Genomic DNA, 21,046 nt, shown 5'->3' with positions numbered 1-21,046 from the left:
ATTTCCCTGCAGTAGTTTGTGTCTCTGCCCCTCCCACAATGATGAGATTTCCTGCAGTAGTTTGTGTCTCTGCCCCTCCCACAATGGTGAGATTTCCCTGCAGTAGTTTGTGTCTCTGCCCCTCCCACAATGGTGAGATTTCCCTGCAGTAGTTTGTGTCTCTGCCCCTCCCACAATGGTGAGATTTCCCTGCAGTAGTTTGTGTCTCTGCCCCTCCCACAATGATGAGATTTCCTGCAGTAGTTTGTGTCTCTGCCCCTCCCACAATTATGAGATTTCCTGCAGTAGTTTGTGTCTCTGCCCCTCCCACAATGGGGAGATTTTCTGCAGTAGTTTGTGTCTCTGCCCCTCCCACAATGATGAGATTTCCTGCAGTAGTTTGTGTCTCTGCCCCTCCCACAATGGTGAGATTTCCCTGCAGTAGTTTGTGTCTCTGCCCCTCCCACAATGGTGGGATTTCCCTGCAGTATTTTGTGTCTCTGTCCCTCCCACAATGGTGAGATTTCATTGCAGTAGTTTGTGTCTCTGCCCCTCCCACAATGGGGAGATTTCCTTGCAGTAGCTTGTGTCTCTGCCCCTCCCACAATGGTGAGGGTGAAGGTCTCCTCTACTTCTGGTGGAGGTCTCCTGCTCGTCTGGTGGAGTTCTCCTTCTGCTTTCGTGGAGGTCTCCTTCTACTCTGGTGGAGGTCGTCTCTTCTTCTGGTGGAGGTCTCCTGCTCTTCTGGTGGAGGTCTCCTGCTCTCGTGGAGGTCTCCTTTTGCTCGGGTGGAGGTCTCCTTCTGCTCTGGTGGAGGTCTCTTCCTGCTCTGGTGGAGGTCTCTTCCTGCTCTGGTGGAGGTCTCTTCCTGCTCTGGTGGAGGTCTCTTTCTGCTCTGGTGGAGGTCTCTTCCTGCTCTAGTGACGGTCTCCTCTTCTTCTGGTGGAGGTCTCCTTCTACTCTAGTGGAGGTCACCTCTTCTTCTGGTGGAGGTCTCCTGCTCTCGTGGAGGTCTCCTTTTGCTCGGGTGGAGGTCTCCTTCTGCTCTGGTGGAGGTCTCTTCCTGCTCTGGTGGAGGTCTCTTTCTGCTCTGGTGGAGGTCTCTTCCTGCTCTAGTGACGGTCTCCTCTTCTTCTGGTGGAGGTCTCCTCCTGCTCTGGTGGAGGTCTCCTCCTGTTCTGGTGGAGGTCTCCTCCTGTTCTGGTGGAGGTCCATTTTTGCTCCGGTGGAGGTCTCCTTCTGCTTTGGTGGAGGTCACTTTCTGCTCTGGTGGAGATCTCCTTCTGCTCTGGTGGAGGTCTCCTCATCTTATGGTGGTCTCTTTCTGCTCTGGTGGAGATCTCATTCTGCTCTGGTGGAGGTCTCCTCCTTTTCTTGTGGTTGTCTCTTTTTGCTCTAATGGAGGTCTCCTTCTGCTCTGGAGGTGGAGGTCACTTTCGGCTATAGTGGAGGTCTCCTTTAGCTCTTAGGGGAACTCCTCCTGATCTGGTGGAGATCTCTTGAGTTGGTGGAGGTCTTCCCCTTCCCTGGTGGAGGTCTTCCCCTTCCCTGGTGGAGGTCTTCCCCTTCCCTGGTGGAGGTCTTCCCCTTCCCTGGTGGAGGTCTCTTGAGTTGGTGGAGGTCTTCCCCTTCCCTGGTGGAGGTCTTCCCCTTCCCTGGTGGAGGTCTCTTGAGTTGGTGGAGGTCTTCCCTTCCCTGGTGGAGGTCTTCCCCTTCCCTGGTGGAGGTCTTCCTCTTCCCTGGTGGAGGTCTCCTCCTGCCCTGGTGGAGGTCTTCCCCTTCCCTGGTGGAGGTCTACCCCTTCCCTGGTGGAGGTCTTCCCCTTCCCTGGTGGAGGTCTTCCTCTTCCCTGGTGGAGGTCTCCTCCTGCCCTGGTGGAGGTCTTCCCCTTCCCTGGTGGAGGTCTTCCCCTTCCCTGGTGGAGGTCTTCTCCTCCTGATCTGGTGGAGGTCTTCTCCTTCCCTGGTGGAGGTCTTCCCCTTCCCTGGTGGAGGTCTTCCCCTTCCCTGGTGGAGGTCTTCCCCTTCCCTGGTGGAGGTCTTCCCCTTCCCTGGTGGAGGTCTTCCCCTTCCCTGGTGGAGGTCTTCCCCTTCCCTGGTGGAGGTCTTCCCCTTCCCTGGTGGAGGTCTTCTCCTGCCCTCCCACCCTGGCAGTGGTCTCTTCTTGCTGTGGCAAAGGTCTACTCCAGCTTTGGTGAAGCTTTCTAGCTATTCCTGGTGAACTTGTCAGTTTCTATGTGAGAGCAGAGCAGTCCCTCCCAGCACAAGGACTGGTCTGGGTTTGGCTTCTTCTCACTCTAACATATAACTTTCCCTCAGGTGTGCGGACACTCCTTGTGACACATTGCTGGGCAGTACTGGAGAGAGAGGGACTGAGTACTGCTGGAGGAAGGAGTACTGAGCATTATATACATCCTGACAGTCTCTGGAGGAAGGAGTACTGAGCATTATATACATCCTGACAGTCTCTGGAGGAAGGAGTACTGAGCATTATATACACCCTAACAGTCCCTGGAGGAAGAAGTACTGAGCATTATATACACCCTAACAGTCCCTGGAGGAAGGAGCACTGAGCATTATATACACCCTGACAGTCCCTGGAGGAAGGAGCATTGAGCATTATATACACCCTAACAGTCCCTGGAGGAAGGAGCACTGAGCATTATATACACCCTGACAGTCCCTGGAGGAAGGAGCATTGAGCATTATATACACCCTGACAGTCCCTGGAGGAAGGAGCACTGAGCATTATCTCTAACGTAACAGTCTCTGGAAGGAGCACTGAGTATTGTCTACACCCTGACAGTCCCTGGAGGAAGGAGTACTGAGCATTATATACATGCTGACAGTCTCTGGAAGAAGTACTGAGCACACAACTGTATCCTAATCCTCCTTTTGGATATACAGAGAAGAGGAATCAACCAGCATGGCCGGTATTGGGAAAATAATCTTCAGGATGTGAGTTCACCCCAGTCTGTGTGTTATATTGTGTGTGTTATATTGTGTATTTTATCTATTATGTGTGTTTTGTATGTATTGTACGTGTTTATATTGTGTATTGTATTGTGTGTGTATTGTATGTATTGTACATGTTTATATAGTGTATTGTATTGTGTGTGTATTGTATGTATTGTACGTGTTTATATAGTGTATTGTATTGTGTGTGTGTGTGTGTGTGTATTGTATGTATTGTACTTGTTTATATTGTACTTGTTTATATTGTGTATTGTATGTGTTGTGTGTGTATTGTATGTATTGTACGTGTTTCTATTGTGTATTATATGTGTGTATTGTATGTATTGTACATGTTTCTATTGTGTATTGTATTGTGTGTGTGTATTGTATGTATTGTACGTGTTTCTATTGTGTATTGTATTGTGTGTGTGTTGTATGTGTTTATATTGGGTGTATTGTATTGTGTTTGTGTGTATTGTGTGTGTGTGTGTATGTATTGTACATGTTTATATTGTGTGTATTGTATTGTGTGTATTGTATTGTATGTATTGTGTGTGTATTGTATGTTTTGTGTGTATTGTATGTGTTTAGATTGTGTGTGTGTATTGTATGTGTTTATATTGTGTATTGTATTGTATGTATTGTGTGTGTGTATGTATTGTACATGTTTATATTGTGTGTATTGTATTGTATGTATTGTATTGTATGTATTGTGTGTATTGTACATGTTTATATTGTGTATTGTGTGTGTATGTATTGTGTGTGTATTGTATGTATTGTGTGTGTAAGTATTGTACATGTTTATGTTTATATTGTGTGTATTTTATTGTGTGTATTGTACGTGTTTATATTGTGTATTGTGTGTGTATTGTATGTATTGTGTGTGTGTGTATTGTATGTATTGTGTGTGTGTGTGTGTATTGTATGTATTGTGTGTGTGTGTGTGTATTGTATGTATTGTGTGTGTGTATTGTATGTATTGTGTGTGTGTGTGTATTGTATGTATTGTGTGTGTGTATTGTATGTATTGTGTGTGTGTATTGTATGTATTGTGTTTGTATGTATTGTACATGTTTATGTTTTTAGTGTGTGTATTGTATTGTGTGTATTGTATTGTATGTATTGTACGTGTTTATTTTGTGTATTGTATGTGTATTGTATGTACTTATATTGTGTATTATGTATAAATATAATTTTGTCTGGATAATCGCCCTGCACCCTCTGCTTGTATTTACTGATTCCATACACGGGGTTCTTACACAACCTGTCAGTAGGTGTCACTGATGTTGGAAGCGCACTGTCTGGTCCAGGGACATTTCCCAGGCCCCTCCCTCCCTTGGCTCGGAGTCTCGGACTGTAACCTCCATTGCTCCACATGCCAAACCCCCCCAATCATCACCGCCATGGGGAATGCAGAGAATGCGGCGCGGGCCGTTCAACCAGAAATGTCCAAACCAAGAGCTGACACTTCTGTGTCTATTCATTATTGTTCTCTTCTGTCTCTAAGTCAGGGGCGGAGCCTCCATAAATCACACCTCCCAACTCTCTGAGACGGGAACGAGGGACACCTGTCAACAAAAGTATGCGGGCATAGGACACACCCCTTGCCACGCCCCCCTTAAAGGAGAATTGTACAAAAAAAAAACAAGATTGGTTGAACCCACAAGTGTTTTTTTTTTTTTTTTTTACCACTACTATTCCTTTATGTTGGCTTCTGGAATTTACAAATTCAGCGATTTAGAAATCCGAGGAAAGGTTTAGCGCTGGAAACACTTTTTTGAAAGATAAAAAGCGCATTTTATATACAACAATAGAGATCAAACCAAAATGAGGGACAGATGGGGAGAATGAGGGACAGAGGGACTTTGCTTCAAATCCGGGACAGTTGGGAGGTATGATGAAGTGCGCACGGGCGCCGCCCCCTCTCTCCTGTCACCAATAGATTAGTGCGTTGCATGAATCTATCTATGGTCGCCCCCCTATTCAGGTGTCCGGACCCTTTTTCGGGCACCTGAATTACAGCGGCGCGGTATTTTAGCCGTAGGCTATAATAGGCGTCCAAAAAGGTGAACAGCGGGCGCCATGCTGGGCGCTCGCTGTTCACTCAGCGTTGTGTTAGGAAAGCGAATGAATATTCGATTTCCTAACACTGATACCCGTCACCTGATTGGCTGAAATGACAGGCGCTGTGATTGGATGCCGCCTATCAGGCATCCAATCATAGCAGAGGACGGGAAGAGAGGAATGGAGAAGACATCGAGGAGCGTGGAGGACACCGCTGCCGTTACCCGCTGCCCCACCGAAACAAGGTAAGTGCCGTGCGGGCGGGGGGATGCACACTGGCAGCATTTAATGGGCACAGTAGCGGTAATTGATGGGCACAGTTTTAGCAGTTGATGGGCACAGTAGCGGAAATTGATGGGCACAGTGGCTTCGTTTGATGGGAGTAGTGGCGGCAATTGATGGGCACACTGGCTGTTATTGAACGTAACAAATACGAATTTATCCGAAATTACAAATGGAACGTAATGAATTAATAATAATAAACAACAAATATTATTATTAATTTGTTCCATTCCATTTGTTTATATGCGTCATTGGTTATTTTGGATAATTCTTAACTTCAGATAGCGAACGCAACAAAATATATGAATTTATCCAAAATTACGAATGCCGCATTTAAACAAATGGAACAGAACGAATAATAAATAATAATAAAACGTTTTTATTATGATTTATCATTAGATCATTACGTTCCATTCTTTTCGAATCGGCATTCGTTACTTTGGATAATTCATCATTCGTATTCGTTACGTTCGCTATCTGACGTTACGAATTATCCGAAATAACGAATGCCGATTCTAAACCAATGGAACATAATGAATTAATAATAATAAATTAGAGTAATAAAAACGTTTTATTATTATTATTATTATTATTATTCGTTCTGTTCTATTTGTTTAGATGCAGCTTTCGTTATTTTGGATAAATTTGTATTCGTTACGTTCGCAAACTGAAGTTAGGAATCATCCGAAATAACGCATGCCGATTCTAAACGAATGGACCGTAACAAATTATTAATAATAATAATAATAATAATAATAATAATAATAATAAAAACTTTTTATTATTCGTTCTGTTCCATTTGTTTAGATGCAGCATTCATTATTTTGGATAAATTTATATTCATTACGTTTACTATCTGAAGTTACGAATTATCCGAAATAACGAATGCCGATTCTAAACGAATGGAACGTAATGAATTAATAATAATAAATTACAGTAATAAAAATGTTTTATTATTCGTTCTGTTCCATTTGTTTAGATGCAGCATTCGTTATTTTGGACAAATTTGTATTCGTTACATTCACTATCGGAAGTTACAAATTATCCAAAATAACGAATGACGGGCCAGATTCACATAGAAATGGGCTACGCTGCGGCGGCGTAACGTAAATCCGCCAGGCGCAAGCCCGCCTAATTCAAATGGGGCGGGGACCATTTAAATTAGGCGCGTTCCCGCGCCGAACGTACTGCGCATGCTCGGTCCCTAAAATTTCCCGACGTGCATTGCGCTAAAGGACGTCGCAAGGACGTCATTGGTTTCGACGTTAACGTAAATGGCGTCCAGCGCCATTCACGGACGACTTACGCAAATGACGTGAAATTAAAAAATTTGACGCGGGAACGACGCCCATACTTAACATTGGTTAGACCACCTAGAGGGCAGCTTTAGTTTTACGCGACGTATCTCTACGGAAATGACGTAAATTTAGATCGACGGGCAAATCGGACGTTCATGAATCAGCGTAACTAGTCATTTGCATATTCTACGCCGACCGCAATGGAATCGCCACCTAGCGGCCGGCCTGGAATTGCAGCCTAAGATCCGACGGTGTAAGTCACTTACACCTGTCGGATCTTAGGGCTATCTATGCGTAACCTGATTCTATGAATCAGGCGCATAGTTACGACGGCCGTTTCGAAACCAATGGACCGTAACAAATAATAAATAATAATAATAAAAACTTTTTATTATTCGTTCTGTTCCATTTGTTTAGATGCAGCATTCGTTATTTTGGATAAATTTGTATTTTGTTACGCTCACTATCTGAAATTACGAATTATCCGAAATAACGAATGAAACGTAAGGAATTATTAATAATAATAATATAATAATAATAAAAACTTTTAATACATTTGTATTTTGTTACGTTCACTATGTGAAGTTACGAATTATCGAAATAACAAATGCCGATTGCCGATTCTAAACCAATGGAACTAAATTAATTATTAATAATAATAATAATAATAATAATAATAAAAAATAAAAACTTTTTATTAATATTTGTTCTGTTCCATTTGTTTGGATGCGGCATTCGTTATTTTGGATAAATTCGTTACGTTCACTGACAGCCAAATTTGAAAATTTCAATACCTACAATTTAGTGGTTAGTTATTATTTTGAATTTCCGGATTTCGGATTTTCGAATTTACGGATCAGAGTTCCCCCTTTACACCATTTTTATAGCACTGATCGCTGTATAAATGACAATGGTAGCAAAATAGCGTCAAAAGTGTGCGTAAACCGATCAATATGTAGAAGAATACGTATCGTCCTAAACTGAAGAAGAAAAAAAAATGGGATATTTATTATAGCAAAAAGTAATAAATATTGTGTTTTTTTCAAAATTGTCCCGCGCATGCCCTCCCCCGCCCCCTGCCCCGCCCCCTCCCCCGCACACGCCAGCCCAAAAAAGATAATTTTTTATACTTTTTTTTGCCAATTTTTGGAAAAACAAAAGCAAACAGTAGTCACCAGTTTAGACGGGTGGTATATATTTTTTACATATATATTTTTTATTGCCCCCACTTGTCAGCTTCATGTTTTATTGCCCCCACTTGTCAGCTTCATGTTTTATTGCCCCCACTTATCAGCCTCATTTTATTGCCCCCACTTATCAGCCTCATTTTATTGCCCCCACTTGTCATCCTCATTTTATTGCCCCAACTTATCAGCTTCATGTTTTATTGCCCCCACTTGTCAGCTTCATGTTTTATTGCCCCAACTTATCAGCCTCATTTTATTGCCCCCACTTATCAGCCTCATTTTATTGCCCCCACTTATCAGCCTCATTTTATTGCCCCCACTTATCAGCCTCATTTTATTGCCCCCACTTATCAGCCTCATTTTGTTGCCCCCACTTGTCAGCTTCATTTTTTATTGCCCCCCACTTATCAGCCTCATTGTATTGCCCCCCACGTATCAGCCTCATTTTATTGCCCCCACTTGTCAGCTTCATTTTTTATTGCCCCCAACTTATCAGCCTCATTTAATTGCACGCACTTATCAGCCTCATGTTATTGCCCCCACTTGTCAGCTTCATGTTTTATTGCCCCCACTTATCAGCCTCATTTTATTGCCCCCACTTATCAGCCTCATTTTATTGCCCCCACTTGTCATCCTCATTTTATTGCCCCAACTTATCAGCTTCATGTTTTATTGCCCCCACTTGTCAGCTTCATGTTTTATTGCCCCAACTTATCAGCCTCATTTTATTGCCCCCACTTATCAGCCTCATTTTATTGCCCCCACTTATCAGCCTCATTTTATTGCCCCCACTTATCAGCCTCATTTTATTGCCCCCACTTATCAGCCTCATTTTGTTGCCCCCACTTGTCAGCTTCATTTTTTATTGCCCCCCACTTATCAGCCTCATTGTATTGCCCCCCACGTATCAGCCTCATTTTATTGCCCCCACTTGTCAGCTTCATTTTTTATTGCCCCCAACTTATCAGCCTCATTTAATTGCACGCACTTATCAGCCTCATGTTATTGCCCCCACTTGTCAGCTTCATGTTTTATTGCCCCCCACTTATCAGCCTCTTTTAATTGCCCCCACTTATCAGCCTCATTTTATTGCCCCCCACTTATCAGCCTCATTTATTGCCCCCACTTATCAGCCTCATTTTATTGCCCCCACTTATCAGCCTCATTTTATTGCCCCCCCACTTACAGCCTCATTTTATTGCCCCCACTTATCAGCCTCAATTTATTGCCCCCACTTATCAGCCTCATTTTAATGCCCCAATTGTCAGCTTCATTTTTTATTGCCCCCCAATTATCAGCCTCATTTTATTGCCCCCCAATTATCAGCCTCATTTTTATTGCCCCCACTTATCAGCCTCTCTTTATTGCCCGCACTTGTCAGCTTCATTTTTTATTGTCCCCCCAGGGCAGGACCCCACTCTGTAAACCTCAGTTATTACTGTACTGTCCCCAGCCCCTGTGCCCTGACTTGGCACCCGACCTGCAACAATGAGGTTCTATTTGCTCACCTTCTAATCTGGACCGGTCTGGTTTGGTGGGCGGTTGAGCGCCAGTCTTTGTTCCCTGGTCCAGGCCGGGGGGCCCCCCCTCAGGCAGTCGGGTGGCTTGGGCCGCGGGTGGGAGGTGGAGAAGTCAGGCAATGTGCTGTGGGAGTCGGGACGGGCAGCCGGGCCGTGGATCTAAGCCATCCAGCACTGCAGAATGCCAGCGCCTGCGGGGAGGTCACTGAAGCCTGGAGGAGTCAGTAGGTGCTGCTGACGCTGTCGGAGAAGGAGGTGTGGTAGGTAGACTGGGAGCACAGGGCAGCACTGGGTAAAGGCCTTGCTCCTCTCGGCCTCGCTCTGAGGCTCTGCGAATGTGAAGTCACTGGTTGCTAGACGCCAGGCGAGGCTAGTAGGGTGGCTGTGTGCCCTCATTTCATTCCGGGACACTGTATTGTCCCGGAATGAAGGTGCCCGGGACATGGGACACAAATGCGGATTGCGGGACAATCCCGGGAAATCCGGGACCCGTGTCTGTGTGTATCTGAGCTCAGAGCTACGGCCGTCCTTCCATAGAATATATGAAGAGCTCGTTATACCTCCTCCCAGCATTTTACTGCAACACGGTATTCACTTTATAGTCACTTTTATATCAGCAATAAAGCCGTTTCCTTCTGTGTATACTGTGTGTATATTTAGATATACAGGCTTTTTGTTTTTTTACCACTTAAGGACCGAGCCTCTTTCTGAGATTTGTTGTTTACAAGTTAAATAGGATACAGTACAGATCACTGGATACATTGCAGATCACTGGATACAACACAGATCACTGGATACAGCACAGATCACTGGATACAGCACAGATCACTGGATACAACACAGATCACTGGATACAGCACAGATCACTGGATACAGCACAGATCACTTGATACAGCACAGATCACTGGATACAGCACAGATCACGGGATACAGCGCAGATCACTGGATACAGCACAGATCACTGGATACAGCACAGATCACTGGATACAACACAGATCACTGGATACAGCACAGATCACTGGATACAGCACAGATCACTGGATACAACACAGATCACTGGATACAGCACAGATCACTGGATACAACACAGATCACTGGATACAGCACAGATCACTGGATACAGCACAGATCACTGGACACATTGCAGATCACTGGATACATTGCAGATCACTGGATACATTGCAGATCACTGGATACATTGCAGATCACTGGATACATTGCAGATCACTGGATACATTGCAGATCACTGGATGCAGCACAGATCACTGGATGCAGCACAGATCACTGGATACATTGCAGATCACTGGATACAGCACAGATCACTGGATACAGCACAGATCACTGGATACATTGCAGATCACTGGATACAGCACAGATCACTGGATACATTGCAGATCACAGCATACAGCACAGATCACTGGATACAGCACAGATCACTGGATACATTGCAGATCACTGGATACAGCACAGATCACTGGATACATTGCAGATCGCTTATACACTGCAGATCACTAGATACACCGCAGAACATTGGATACATAACAGATGACTGGACAAACTGCAGATCAGTGGATGCATAGCAGATCACTGAATACACCGCAGATCGCTGAATACACTGCAGTTCACTGGAAACAATACAAATCACTGAATGCACAACAGATCATTGGATACCTTGCAGATATCTGGATACAGCACAGATCACTGGATACAGCTTAGATCACTGGATACAGCACAGATCACTGGATACAGCACAGATCACTGGATACACTGCAGATCACTGAATACACTGCAAGTTTCTGGATACACTACAGATCACTGGATACAGCACAGATCACTGGATACACCGCAGATCACTGGATACACTCCAAATTTCTGGATACACTTCAGATCTCTGGATACACCGCAGATCACTGGATACAGCACAGATCACTGGACACATTGCAGATCACTGGATACAGCACAGATCACTGGATACAGCACAGATCACTGGATACACTCCAAATTTCTGGATACACTTCAGATCTCTGGATACACCGCAGATCACTGGATACAGCACAGATCACTGGACACATTGCAGATCACTGGACACATTGCAGATCACTGGATACAGCACAGATCACTGGACACATTGCAGATCACTGGATACAGCACAGATCACTGGATACAGCACAGATCACTGGATACACTCCAAATTTCTGGATACACTTCAGATCTCTGGATACACCGCAGATCACTGGATACAGCACAGATCACTGGACACATTGCAGATCACTGGACACATTGCAGATCACTGGATGCACAGCAGATCACTGGATACAATGCAGATCAATGGATACACCGCAGATCACTGGATACAGCACAGATCACTGGACACATTGCAGATCACTGGATGCACAGCAGATCACTGGATACAATGCAGATCAATGGATACACTGCAGATCACTGGATACATACTTGCCGATTTTCAGGCCGCTTTTGTCCGGTCACATGGGAAAGCCAGGCACAGTGATGTCATCCATAGTCCCAATCATTATCAGCAGCACCCTCTCTTCTCCCCTGCAGGCAGCGCTGGCTGACACAGGGGATCACGTGACCAGACATGAGCTGGAGGAAAATAGTTAAGTATTTATAAGCTTTCTTACACAAGGGAGTCAGCAAATGGTGTTAGGAGGGGGAAGGAGACAGTTTTAAAGCAAGATAGTTGTATTCCACTTTAAATTGGAGCAATCTCTGCCAGCCAAAACTCCTGCTGTGACTTGTAGTTCCTCGTGGTGACCCGTGGTTGGTGTTGTGTTTTCCTTGGTGACGGGTGCCAGGCGGATCCCTTGTGTACATATAGGTGGAGATTTATGGTTTATATAGGGTGGAAGCTCCACAAAGAGGAGTGGATCTGACATCTCCGATAAGGTACAGCTGGGCAGAAAAGTAATCGCATAGGAAATGAGAAGGTCGGAGGAACTATTGTACCTAAAAGGTGCAACTAACCGCAGAGGCAGTATAAGATTCTACAGCAGTGAATGTAATCATGAAGGAGTATGTAATCTTTACCTCGTTTTCTCTGTTCTCCGTGTATCATAAATCACTGACTTTTCTCTAAAACTTAATTGTATGAAATATTTTATCTTTCTTTGTTCCATCTCAGTGCTGCTGCATCTGTTTCCCGCTTTCCTGCAGCCTCTTTGCAGCTACCGGTACTTCCAGTCCACATGCACCCCGACATTTCTTAGGGTGGGAAAGTCCTGTCTCTGTTCAGGGTGTCAGGAGAGACCTCCATCAGTTTATAAGGCCCAGGGTGTCAGGAGAGACCTCCATCAGTTTATAAGGCTCTGGGTGTCAGGAGAGACCTCCATCAGTTTATAAGGTTCAGGGTGCCAGGAGAGACCTCCATCAGTTTATAAGACTCGGGGTGCCAGGAGAGACCTCCATCAGTTTATAAGGTTCAGGGTGCCAGGAGAGACCTCCATCAGTTTATAAGACTCGGGGTGCCAGGAGAGACCTCCATCAGTTTATAAGACTCGGGGGGGCCGGAGTGACCTCCATCAGTTTATAAGACTCTGGGTGTCAGGAGAGACCTCCATCAGTTTATAAGTCTCGGGGTGTCAGAAGAGACCTCCATCAGTTTATAAGACTCTGGGTGTCAGGAGAGACCTCCATCAGTTTATAAGACTCGGGGTGTCAGGAGAGACCTCCATCAGTTTATAAGGTTCAGGGTGTCAGGAGAGACCTCCATCAGTTTATAAGACTCTGGGTGTCAGGAGAGACCTCCATCAGTTTATAAGGTTCAGGGTGCCAGGAGTGACCTCCATCAGTTTATAAGACTCGGGGTGGCAGGAGAGACCTCCATCAGTTTATAAGACTCTGGGTGTCAGGAGAGACCTCCATCAGTTTATAAGTCTCGGGGTGTCAGAAGAGACCTCCATCGGTTTATAAGGTTCAGGGTGTCAGGAGAGACCTCCATCAGTTTATAAGACTCGGGGTGTCAGGAGAGACCTCCATCAGTTTATGAGACTCGGGGTGTCAGGAGAGACCTCCATCAGTTTATGAGACTCGGGGTGTCAGGAGAGACCTCCATCAGTTTATAAGACTTGGGGTGTCAGGAGAGACCTCCATCAGTTTATAAGACTCGGGGTGTCAGGAGAGACCTTCATCAGTTTATAAGTTTCAGGGTGTCAGGAGAGACCTCCATCAGTTTATAAGACTCAGGGTGTCAGGAGAGACCTCCATCAGTTTATAAGGCCCAGGGTGTCAGGAGAGACCTCCATCAGTTTATAAGGCCCAGGGTGTCAGGAGAGACCTCCATCAGTTTATAAGGCCCAGGGTGTCAGGAGAGACCTCCATCAGTTTATAAGTTTTGGGGTGTCAGGAGTAGGGATGAGCTTCGAGTTCGAGTCGAACTTATGTTCGACTCGAACATTGCCTGTTTGCCTATTCGGTGAACAACGAACAATTTGAGGTGTTCGCGGAAAATTCGAAAAGCCGCGGAACACCCTGTTAAAGTCTATGGGAGAAATCTAAAGTACTAATTTTAAAGGCTAATATGCAAGTTATTGTCCTAAAAAGTGTTTGGGGACCCGGGTCCTGTCCCAGGGGATATGTATCAATGCAAAAAAAAGTTTTAAAAACGGCCGTTTTTTTTCGGGAGCAGTGAATTTAATAATGCTAAAAGTGAAACAATAAAAGTGTAATATTACTTTAAATTTCGTACCTAGGGGGGGTGTAAAGTCAGCATGTGAAATAGCGCATGTTTCCCATACATAGAACTTTCCCTGCACAAAGTGTCATTTCTGAAAGAAAAAAAGGCATTTAAAACCAGACTTGCGGCTATAATGAATTGTCGGCTCTGGCAATTACAGAGAGAATTCATTCATAAAAAATAAAAAAAAAGCGTAGGGGTCCCCCCAAATTCCATTACCAGGCCCTTCAAGTCTGGTATGGATATTAAGGGGAACCCTGCCGTCAATTTAAAAAAAAAATGATGTGGGGTTCCCCCCAAATATCTATTCCAGACCCTTCAGGTCTAGTGTGGATTTTAAGGGGAACTCCACCCCAAATTTTTGAAAAAAAAATGGCGTGGAGTCCCCCCAAAAATCCACACAGACCCCTTATCCGAGCACGTTACCTGGCCGGCCGCAGAAAAGAGGGGGGGACAGAGTGCGCCCCCCCCTCTCCTGAACCGCACCAGGCCACATGCCCTCAACATGGGGAGGATATCCCCATGTTGATGGGGACAAGGACCTCATCCCCACAACCCTTGCCCTGTGGTTGTGGGGGTCTGCGGGCGGGGGGCTTATCAGAATCTGGAAGACCCCTTTAACAAAGGGGACCACCAGATCCTGGCCCCCCCCTATGTGAATTGGTAATGGGGTACACTGTACCTCTACCATTTTACGAAGGAAGTGTAAATAGTTGTAAAAAACAACACACACACACCGTAGAAAAAAGTCCTTTATTAATAAAAAAAAAAGAGAAAAAATTCAGCGGTGGTAATCCACTCGGTCCCGGCACCCTGCTCCAACGTTGTCGGTATCCAGCGACGGGTGATCTCCTCTCCGGTCCAGCGATGAGAAGATCATCCTGGAACCAGAGCGCAGCGTCGCCCGCCTCCTCTCTCCGCCGGACACAGCCCGGCGAATGACGTGGTGAAGCTGTGACATTTCTTTAATTGGTGAGGCGGGGCCACCCGTCATGTGACCCCGCCCCCTCTGACGCAAGGGGGAAGCCAGGCTTCCCCAGTGATGTAGCAGAGGGTGTGTAAGAGGGGGCGGGGTCATGTGACGGGTGGCCCCGCCTCACCAATAAAATAAATGTCACAGCTTCACCCGCGTCATTCGCCGGGCTGTGTCCGGCGGAGAGAGGATGCCGGCGATGCTGCGCTTTGGATCCCGGAAGATCTTCTCATCGCTGGACAGGAGCGGAGATCACCCGTCGCTGGATACCGACAACGTTGGAGCAGGGAGCCGGACCGAGAGTGGATTACCATCGCTGGATTTTTTTTATTAATAAAGGACTTTTTTCTACGGTGTATCTGTGTGTTTTTTACAACTATTTACACTTCCTTCGTGAAATGGTAGGGGTACAATATACCCCATTACCAATTCACATAGGGGGGGGGCAGTATCTGGGGGTCCCCTTTGTTAAAGGGGTCTTCCAGATTCTGATAAGCCCCCCGCCCGCAGACCCCCACAACCACCGGGCAAGGGTTGTGGGGATAAGGCCCTTGTCCCCATCAACATGGGGACATCCTCCCCATGTTAAGGGCATGTGGCCTGGTACGGTTCAGGAGAGGGGGGGGCCGCACTCTGTCCCCCCCCTCTTTTCTGCGGCCGGCCTGGTTGCTGGTGTGGATTTTTGGGGGGAACTCCACGCCATTTTTTTGTTAAAAATTGGGGTGGATTCCCCTTAAAATCCACACCAGACCTGAAGGGTCTGGTATGGATATTTGGGGGGAACCCCACATCATTTTTTTGTTTAAATTGACGGCGGGGTTCCCCTTAATATCCATACCAGACCTGAAGGGCCTGGTAATGGAATTTGGGGGGACCCCACGCTTTTTTAATTTTATGAATGAATTCTCTCTGAATTGCCAGATACTTTTTAGGACAATAAATTGCATATTAGCCTTTAAAATTAGCACTTTAGATTTCAAATGTTTGAGTCCCATAGACTTTAATGGGGTTCTAAAGTTCACACGAACATTTGGTGTGTTCGCAGGGGGGTGATCGGCTCATCCCTAGTCAGGTGAGACCTCCGTCGGTTTATTGGCTCCTCCTATGATCGAAGTATCAGTTGTGGGTGGGATGGTTACAATGATACACTGTCTGGTCGGGTTGTCGGTCTCTCGGCAATGTCTGGTCGGGTTGTCGGTCTCTCGGCAATGTCTGGTCGTGTTGTCGGTCTCTCGGCAATGTCTGGTCGGGTTGTCGGTCTCTCGGCAATGTCTGGTCGTGTTGTCGGTCTCTCGGCAATGTCTGGTCGGGTTGTCGGTCTCTCGGCAATGTCTGGTCGTGTTGTCGGTCTCTCGGCAATGTCTGGTCGGGTTGTCGGTCTCTCGGCACACCATAATACGGCGGTGAGTTTGGTGACCGGGGTGAAGAGTTTTCGTTGCTCAGCAATATGCGGCTGTAAAGTTCAGATCAGGTTTTTCCTGTCGGGTGAGTGGCGACTTCTGTCACGGATTCTCTTTCTGAAGAATCGATCGGGGAATGTGGAAGATCCCTCCAGCACTCTGCACACCCTGCAGGGCTCTCTACACCCGAGCCACTGACCGCCGCAGTGCCGTGACGCCCCGCCCCCCGCACTTGTCTCTGCAATCTGGTATTTCTTGAACCTATGAAGAATCTGGCCGTGCAACACGAGCAAAATGTCACACGAGGTAGAGGGTGAGGCCCTGCAGGTGACTGCCGCTACATGGGATGTTCTCATATCTCCGACCATCATAGGTCTCCAAACTGTGGCCCGGGGGCCAGATGCGGCCCTTTGCTTCCCTTTATCAGGCCCTTGGGGCACTATTTTATTCACTGACAGCAATGAAGGGTACAGTTCCTCCTAAAGACACGAATGATGGAGCGCTTTTCCTCCCAATGACACCAACGATGAGGCACTATTCCTCCCACTGACACCAATGATGGGACACTATTCCTCCCACTGATACCAATGATGGGGCACTATTCTTCCCACTGATACCAATGATGGGACACTATTCCTCCCATTGACACCAATGATGGGACACTATTCCTCCCACTGACACCAATGATGGGACACTATTCCTCCCACTGACACCAATGATGGGGCACTATTCCTCCCACTGACACCAATGATGGGCCACTATTCCTTCCACTGACACCAATGATGGGACACTATTCCTCCCACTGACACCAATGATGGGACACTATTCCTCCCACTGACACCAATAATAGGACACTATTCCTCCCACTGATACCAATGATGGGACACTATTCCTCCCACTGACACCAATGATGGGACACTATTCCTCCCACTGACACCAATGATGGGACACTATTCCTCCCACTGACACCAATGATGGGACACTATTCCTCCCACTGACACCAATGATGGGGCACTATTCCTCCCACTGACACCAATGATAGGACACTATTCCTCCCACTGATACCAATGATGGGACACTATTCCTCCCACTGACACCAATGATGGGACACTATTCCTCCCACTGACACCAATGATGGGACACTATTCCTCCCACTGACACCAATGATGGGACACTATTCCTCCCACTGACACCAATGATGGGGCACTATTTCTCCCACTGACACCAATGATGGGACACTATTCCTCCCACTGACACCAACAATGGATGATTTTTTACTGATGCTGGGACATTTGTACTCCCGATGGCCAGAGTCCGGCCCACCTAAAGACTGAAGGACAGTAAACTGGCCCCTTGTTTGGAAAGTTTGTTGTAGACTCTGACTGGATTCCTGGGGTTCCGCCACTGCTCAGGTGAGAATGCAGCCTTACAGAGGATGCACAGAGTCCTGTATCCCCAGCAAGGGATGCACAGAGTCCAGAAAGTCCTGCTCTTCTCTTTACCTTTATCTCTATCCTATTCTATTAACTGTGGCGCCATCTTGTGGCCAAAAAAAAAGTATACTTGGCACATCTGTGATCCTACCCTACACATGTACTGTATATGTACTGTATGTTCTGTATATATAATATATGCTCTATATAAATGACTGTAATAAAAATCGTTCTAAAGCCAAACCAGAATAGATGCTGTTTGTGGTCAGTCTGGGCCATATTCCCGTAGATTTCGGGCGGGCGTCGCGTAAGCCATTTACACTACGCCGCCCCAACCTACAGGAGCAAGTGCCGTATTCCCCAAACACTTGCTCCGTAGTTTGGGGCGGCGTAGTGTATTTGGCCCGGCATATCCCCGCGTAACTCCAAGGGGGCGGCTTGTATTTAAATTAAGCGCGCCCCCGATTCGAATGAACTGCGCATGCGCCGGGCTTAAAATAGCCCAGTGCGCATGCTCCAGTTCTCGGCGGAAAACGTCAATGACGCCGACGTTGACGTAAAGTCGTATTCAAGAACGACTTAGGGAAACGACGTACCCGACGGGAAAAGACGACGCGGACCCGACGCCATACTTAACATGGCGTACGTGGGACTGGCGTAAGGTTACCCCTCATATAGCAGGGGTAACCTTACGCTTACGCAAACGACGTTAGCGACGGTTACGCGACGCGAATTCGTTCGGGAATCAGCGTATCAGGCTCATTTGCATAAACAAATGAGACCTGAACCTAAACGCCATCCAGCGACCGGCTGGGTAATTACATTTAAGATCCGACGGTGTAAGTGACTTACACATGTCGGATCTTAAGCGTATCTATGCGAAAATGATTCTAAGAATCACTCGCATAGATACCCGGGCTCAGAAACAGAGATACGATGGAGTATCCTGAGATACTCCATCGTAACTATACTCAGAATATGGCCCTCTGTCTCTATCTTAGAATCTGTAGGGTTGGGTGGCGAGTATGTCATCAAAACTGACATTCCTATTGCAGAGGATGCCTAAATTCTGACTTGTTTTTTTTATAGGTAGATTCAGGTAGGGGCGCGCAAATCTAGGTCGGCGTAGCCTAGCGTGTTTACACTACGCCGCCTTAAGTAAGAGAGGCAAGTACATGATTCACAAAGTACTTGCCTCCTTACTTAGGGCGGCGTAGTGTAAATGCGGCGGGCGTAAGGGCGCCTAATTCAAATTGGTTGGAGGGGGGCGTGTTTAATGGTAATGAGGCTTGACCTCACGTTTTTGAAGTTTTTTTGTCACTGCGTATGCGGCGGGCGACTACATTTCTCAGTGTGCATTGCGGTTACGTACGCCGCACGGGCCTATTGATTTGGACGTAAACTACATAAATCCCGATTCGCGAACGACTTACGCAAACGGCGTTAAAAATTCGAACCTCGCGGCGGGAACGGCGGCCATACTTTAACATTGTTATTCCACCTAATAGGTGGAATAACTTTAGGCCTCCTAAGGCCTTACGGAAACGGCGTAAATCGACTGCGGCGGCCGGGCGTACGTTCGTGAATCGGCGTACAAACTCATTTACATAATCTACGCCGACCGCAATGGAAGCGTCACCTAGCGGCCATCCGAAAAATTGCAATCTAAAATAGGACGGCGCAAGCCGTCGTATCTTAGATATGTTTAAGCGTATCTCTGTTTGCGCATACGCTTAAACATAAGTCGGCGTAGATTCTGAGTTAGGCCGGCTTATCTACTGATAAGTCGGCCTAACTCTTACTGAATCTAGCTATTAGTGTAGACTTCTGGGGAAATCGGTGAGCCAATCACAGAAGGAGGAAATGCCATTTCTGGAGGAGTTCTGGGGGGGGGTGTACACCGACACTTTACTTATCGTGAAAAAATAAATCTGATGACAGGTCCACTTTAACATAATTCTCTGCCGTGTCCAGGAGCAACCGGAGCTCTTTCTTCTGCAGTCAGAGGGCTAGATTCAGCATTGATTTACGCCGGCGTATCTATAGATACGCCGCGTAAATTCAAAGCTGCGCCGGCGTATCTTCGTTTTCTGTATTCAGAAAGCAAGATACGCCAAAATTAGCCTAAAATCCGACTGGCGTAAGTCTCTTACGCCGTCGTATCTTAGGGTGCATATTTACGCTGGCCGCTAGGTGGCGTTTCCGTCGTTTTCGGCGTAGAATATGCAAATGAAATAGATACGCCGATTCACAAACGTATGTGCGCCCGGCGTTTTTTTTTTACGTTGTTTGCGTTAGGCTTTTCCGGCGTAACGTTGCTCCTGCTTCTGTGAGGCGTACGCAATGTTAAGTATGGACGTCGTTCCCGCGTCGAAATTTGAATTTTTTTACGTCGTTTGCGTAAGTCGTTTGCGAATAGGGCTGGACGTAATTTACGTTCACGTCGAGAGCCAATACGTCCTTGCGGCGTACTTTGGAGCAATGCACACTGGGATATGTACACGGATAGCGCATGCGCCGTTCGTAAAAAACGTCAATAACGTCGGGTCACCACCCATTTGCATAAAACACGCCACCCTCATCCTCATTTGAAATAGGCGCGCTTACGCCGGCCCCATTTACGCTATGCCGCCGTAACTTAGGAGGCAAGTGCTTTGTAAATACAGCACTTGCCTCACTTACTACGGCAGCGTATCGTAAATACGATACGCTACGCCGCCGTAACAATGCGACAATCTACCTGAATCTAGCCCTCTGTGCCTGCACCGCTGCCTAGTATTTGTTTACATCTCCCCCTGGCCTTGAATGTCTCCACCAGGTGGCGGTGCAGGCGTAGAATGACCTCTGACTGTATAAATGTCCCCACCAGGTGGCAGTGAAGGTGTAGTGTTATCTAGGACTGTATAAATGGCTCCACCAGGTGGCGGTGCAGGTGTAGAATGATCTTGCACTATATGAATGACTCACCCAGGTGGCGGTGCAGGTGTAGAATGACCTTGGACCGTATAAATGACTCCACCAGGTGGCGGTGCAGGTGTAGAATGATCTTGCACTATATAAATGACTTCACCAGGTGGCGGTGCAGGTGTAGAATGACCCTGGACTGTATGAATGACTCCACCAGGTGGCGGTGCAGGCATTGAATGATCTTGCACTATATGAATGACTCCACCAGGTGGTGGTGCAGGTGTAGAATGATCTTGCACTATATGAATGACTCCACCAGGTGGCGGTGCAGGTGTAGAATGATCTTGCACTATATG

General features: G+C 46.6%; 1 protein-coding gene across 1 annotated transcript in view; it reads left to right on the top strand.

The window, feature by feature from the left end:
• Positions 1-2,280: 2,280 nt before the first annotated feature.
• The window catches only part of VTCN1 (V-set domain containing T cell activation inhibitor 1), a 29,987-nt gene continuing 11,221 nt past the window's right edge, over positions 2,281-21,046 (top strand). Inside the window, exon 1 of the mRNA XM_040339228.1 lies at positions 2,281-2,936. Within this exon, the coding sequence (XP_040195162.1) occupies positions 2,905-2,936 (32 nt within the window). The 5' untranslated portion in view covers positions 2,281-2,904. The remainder of the gene's footprint in view (positions 2,937-21,046) is intronic.

The sequence above is a fragment of the Rana temporaria genome, chromosome 2 (genome assembly GCF_905171775.1).
Source record: "Rana temporaria chromosome 2, aRanTem1.1, whole genome shotgun sequence".
In the NCBI taxonomy this organism is placed as follows: Eukaryota; Metazoa; Chordata; class Amphibia; order Anura; family Ranidae; genus Rana; species Rana temporaria.
The sequence above is the reverse complement of the archived record's forward strand: the minus strand, read 5'-3'. Positions and strand labels throughout refer to the sequence as shown.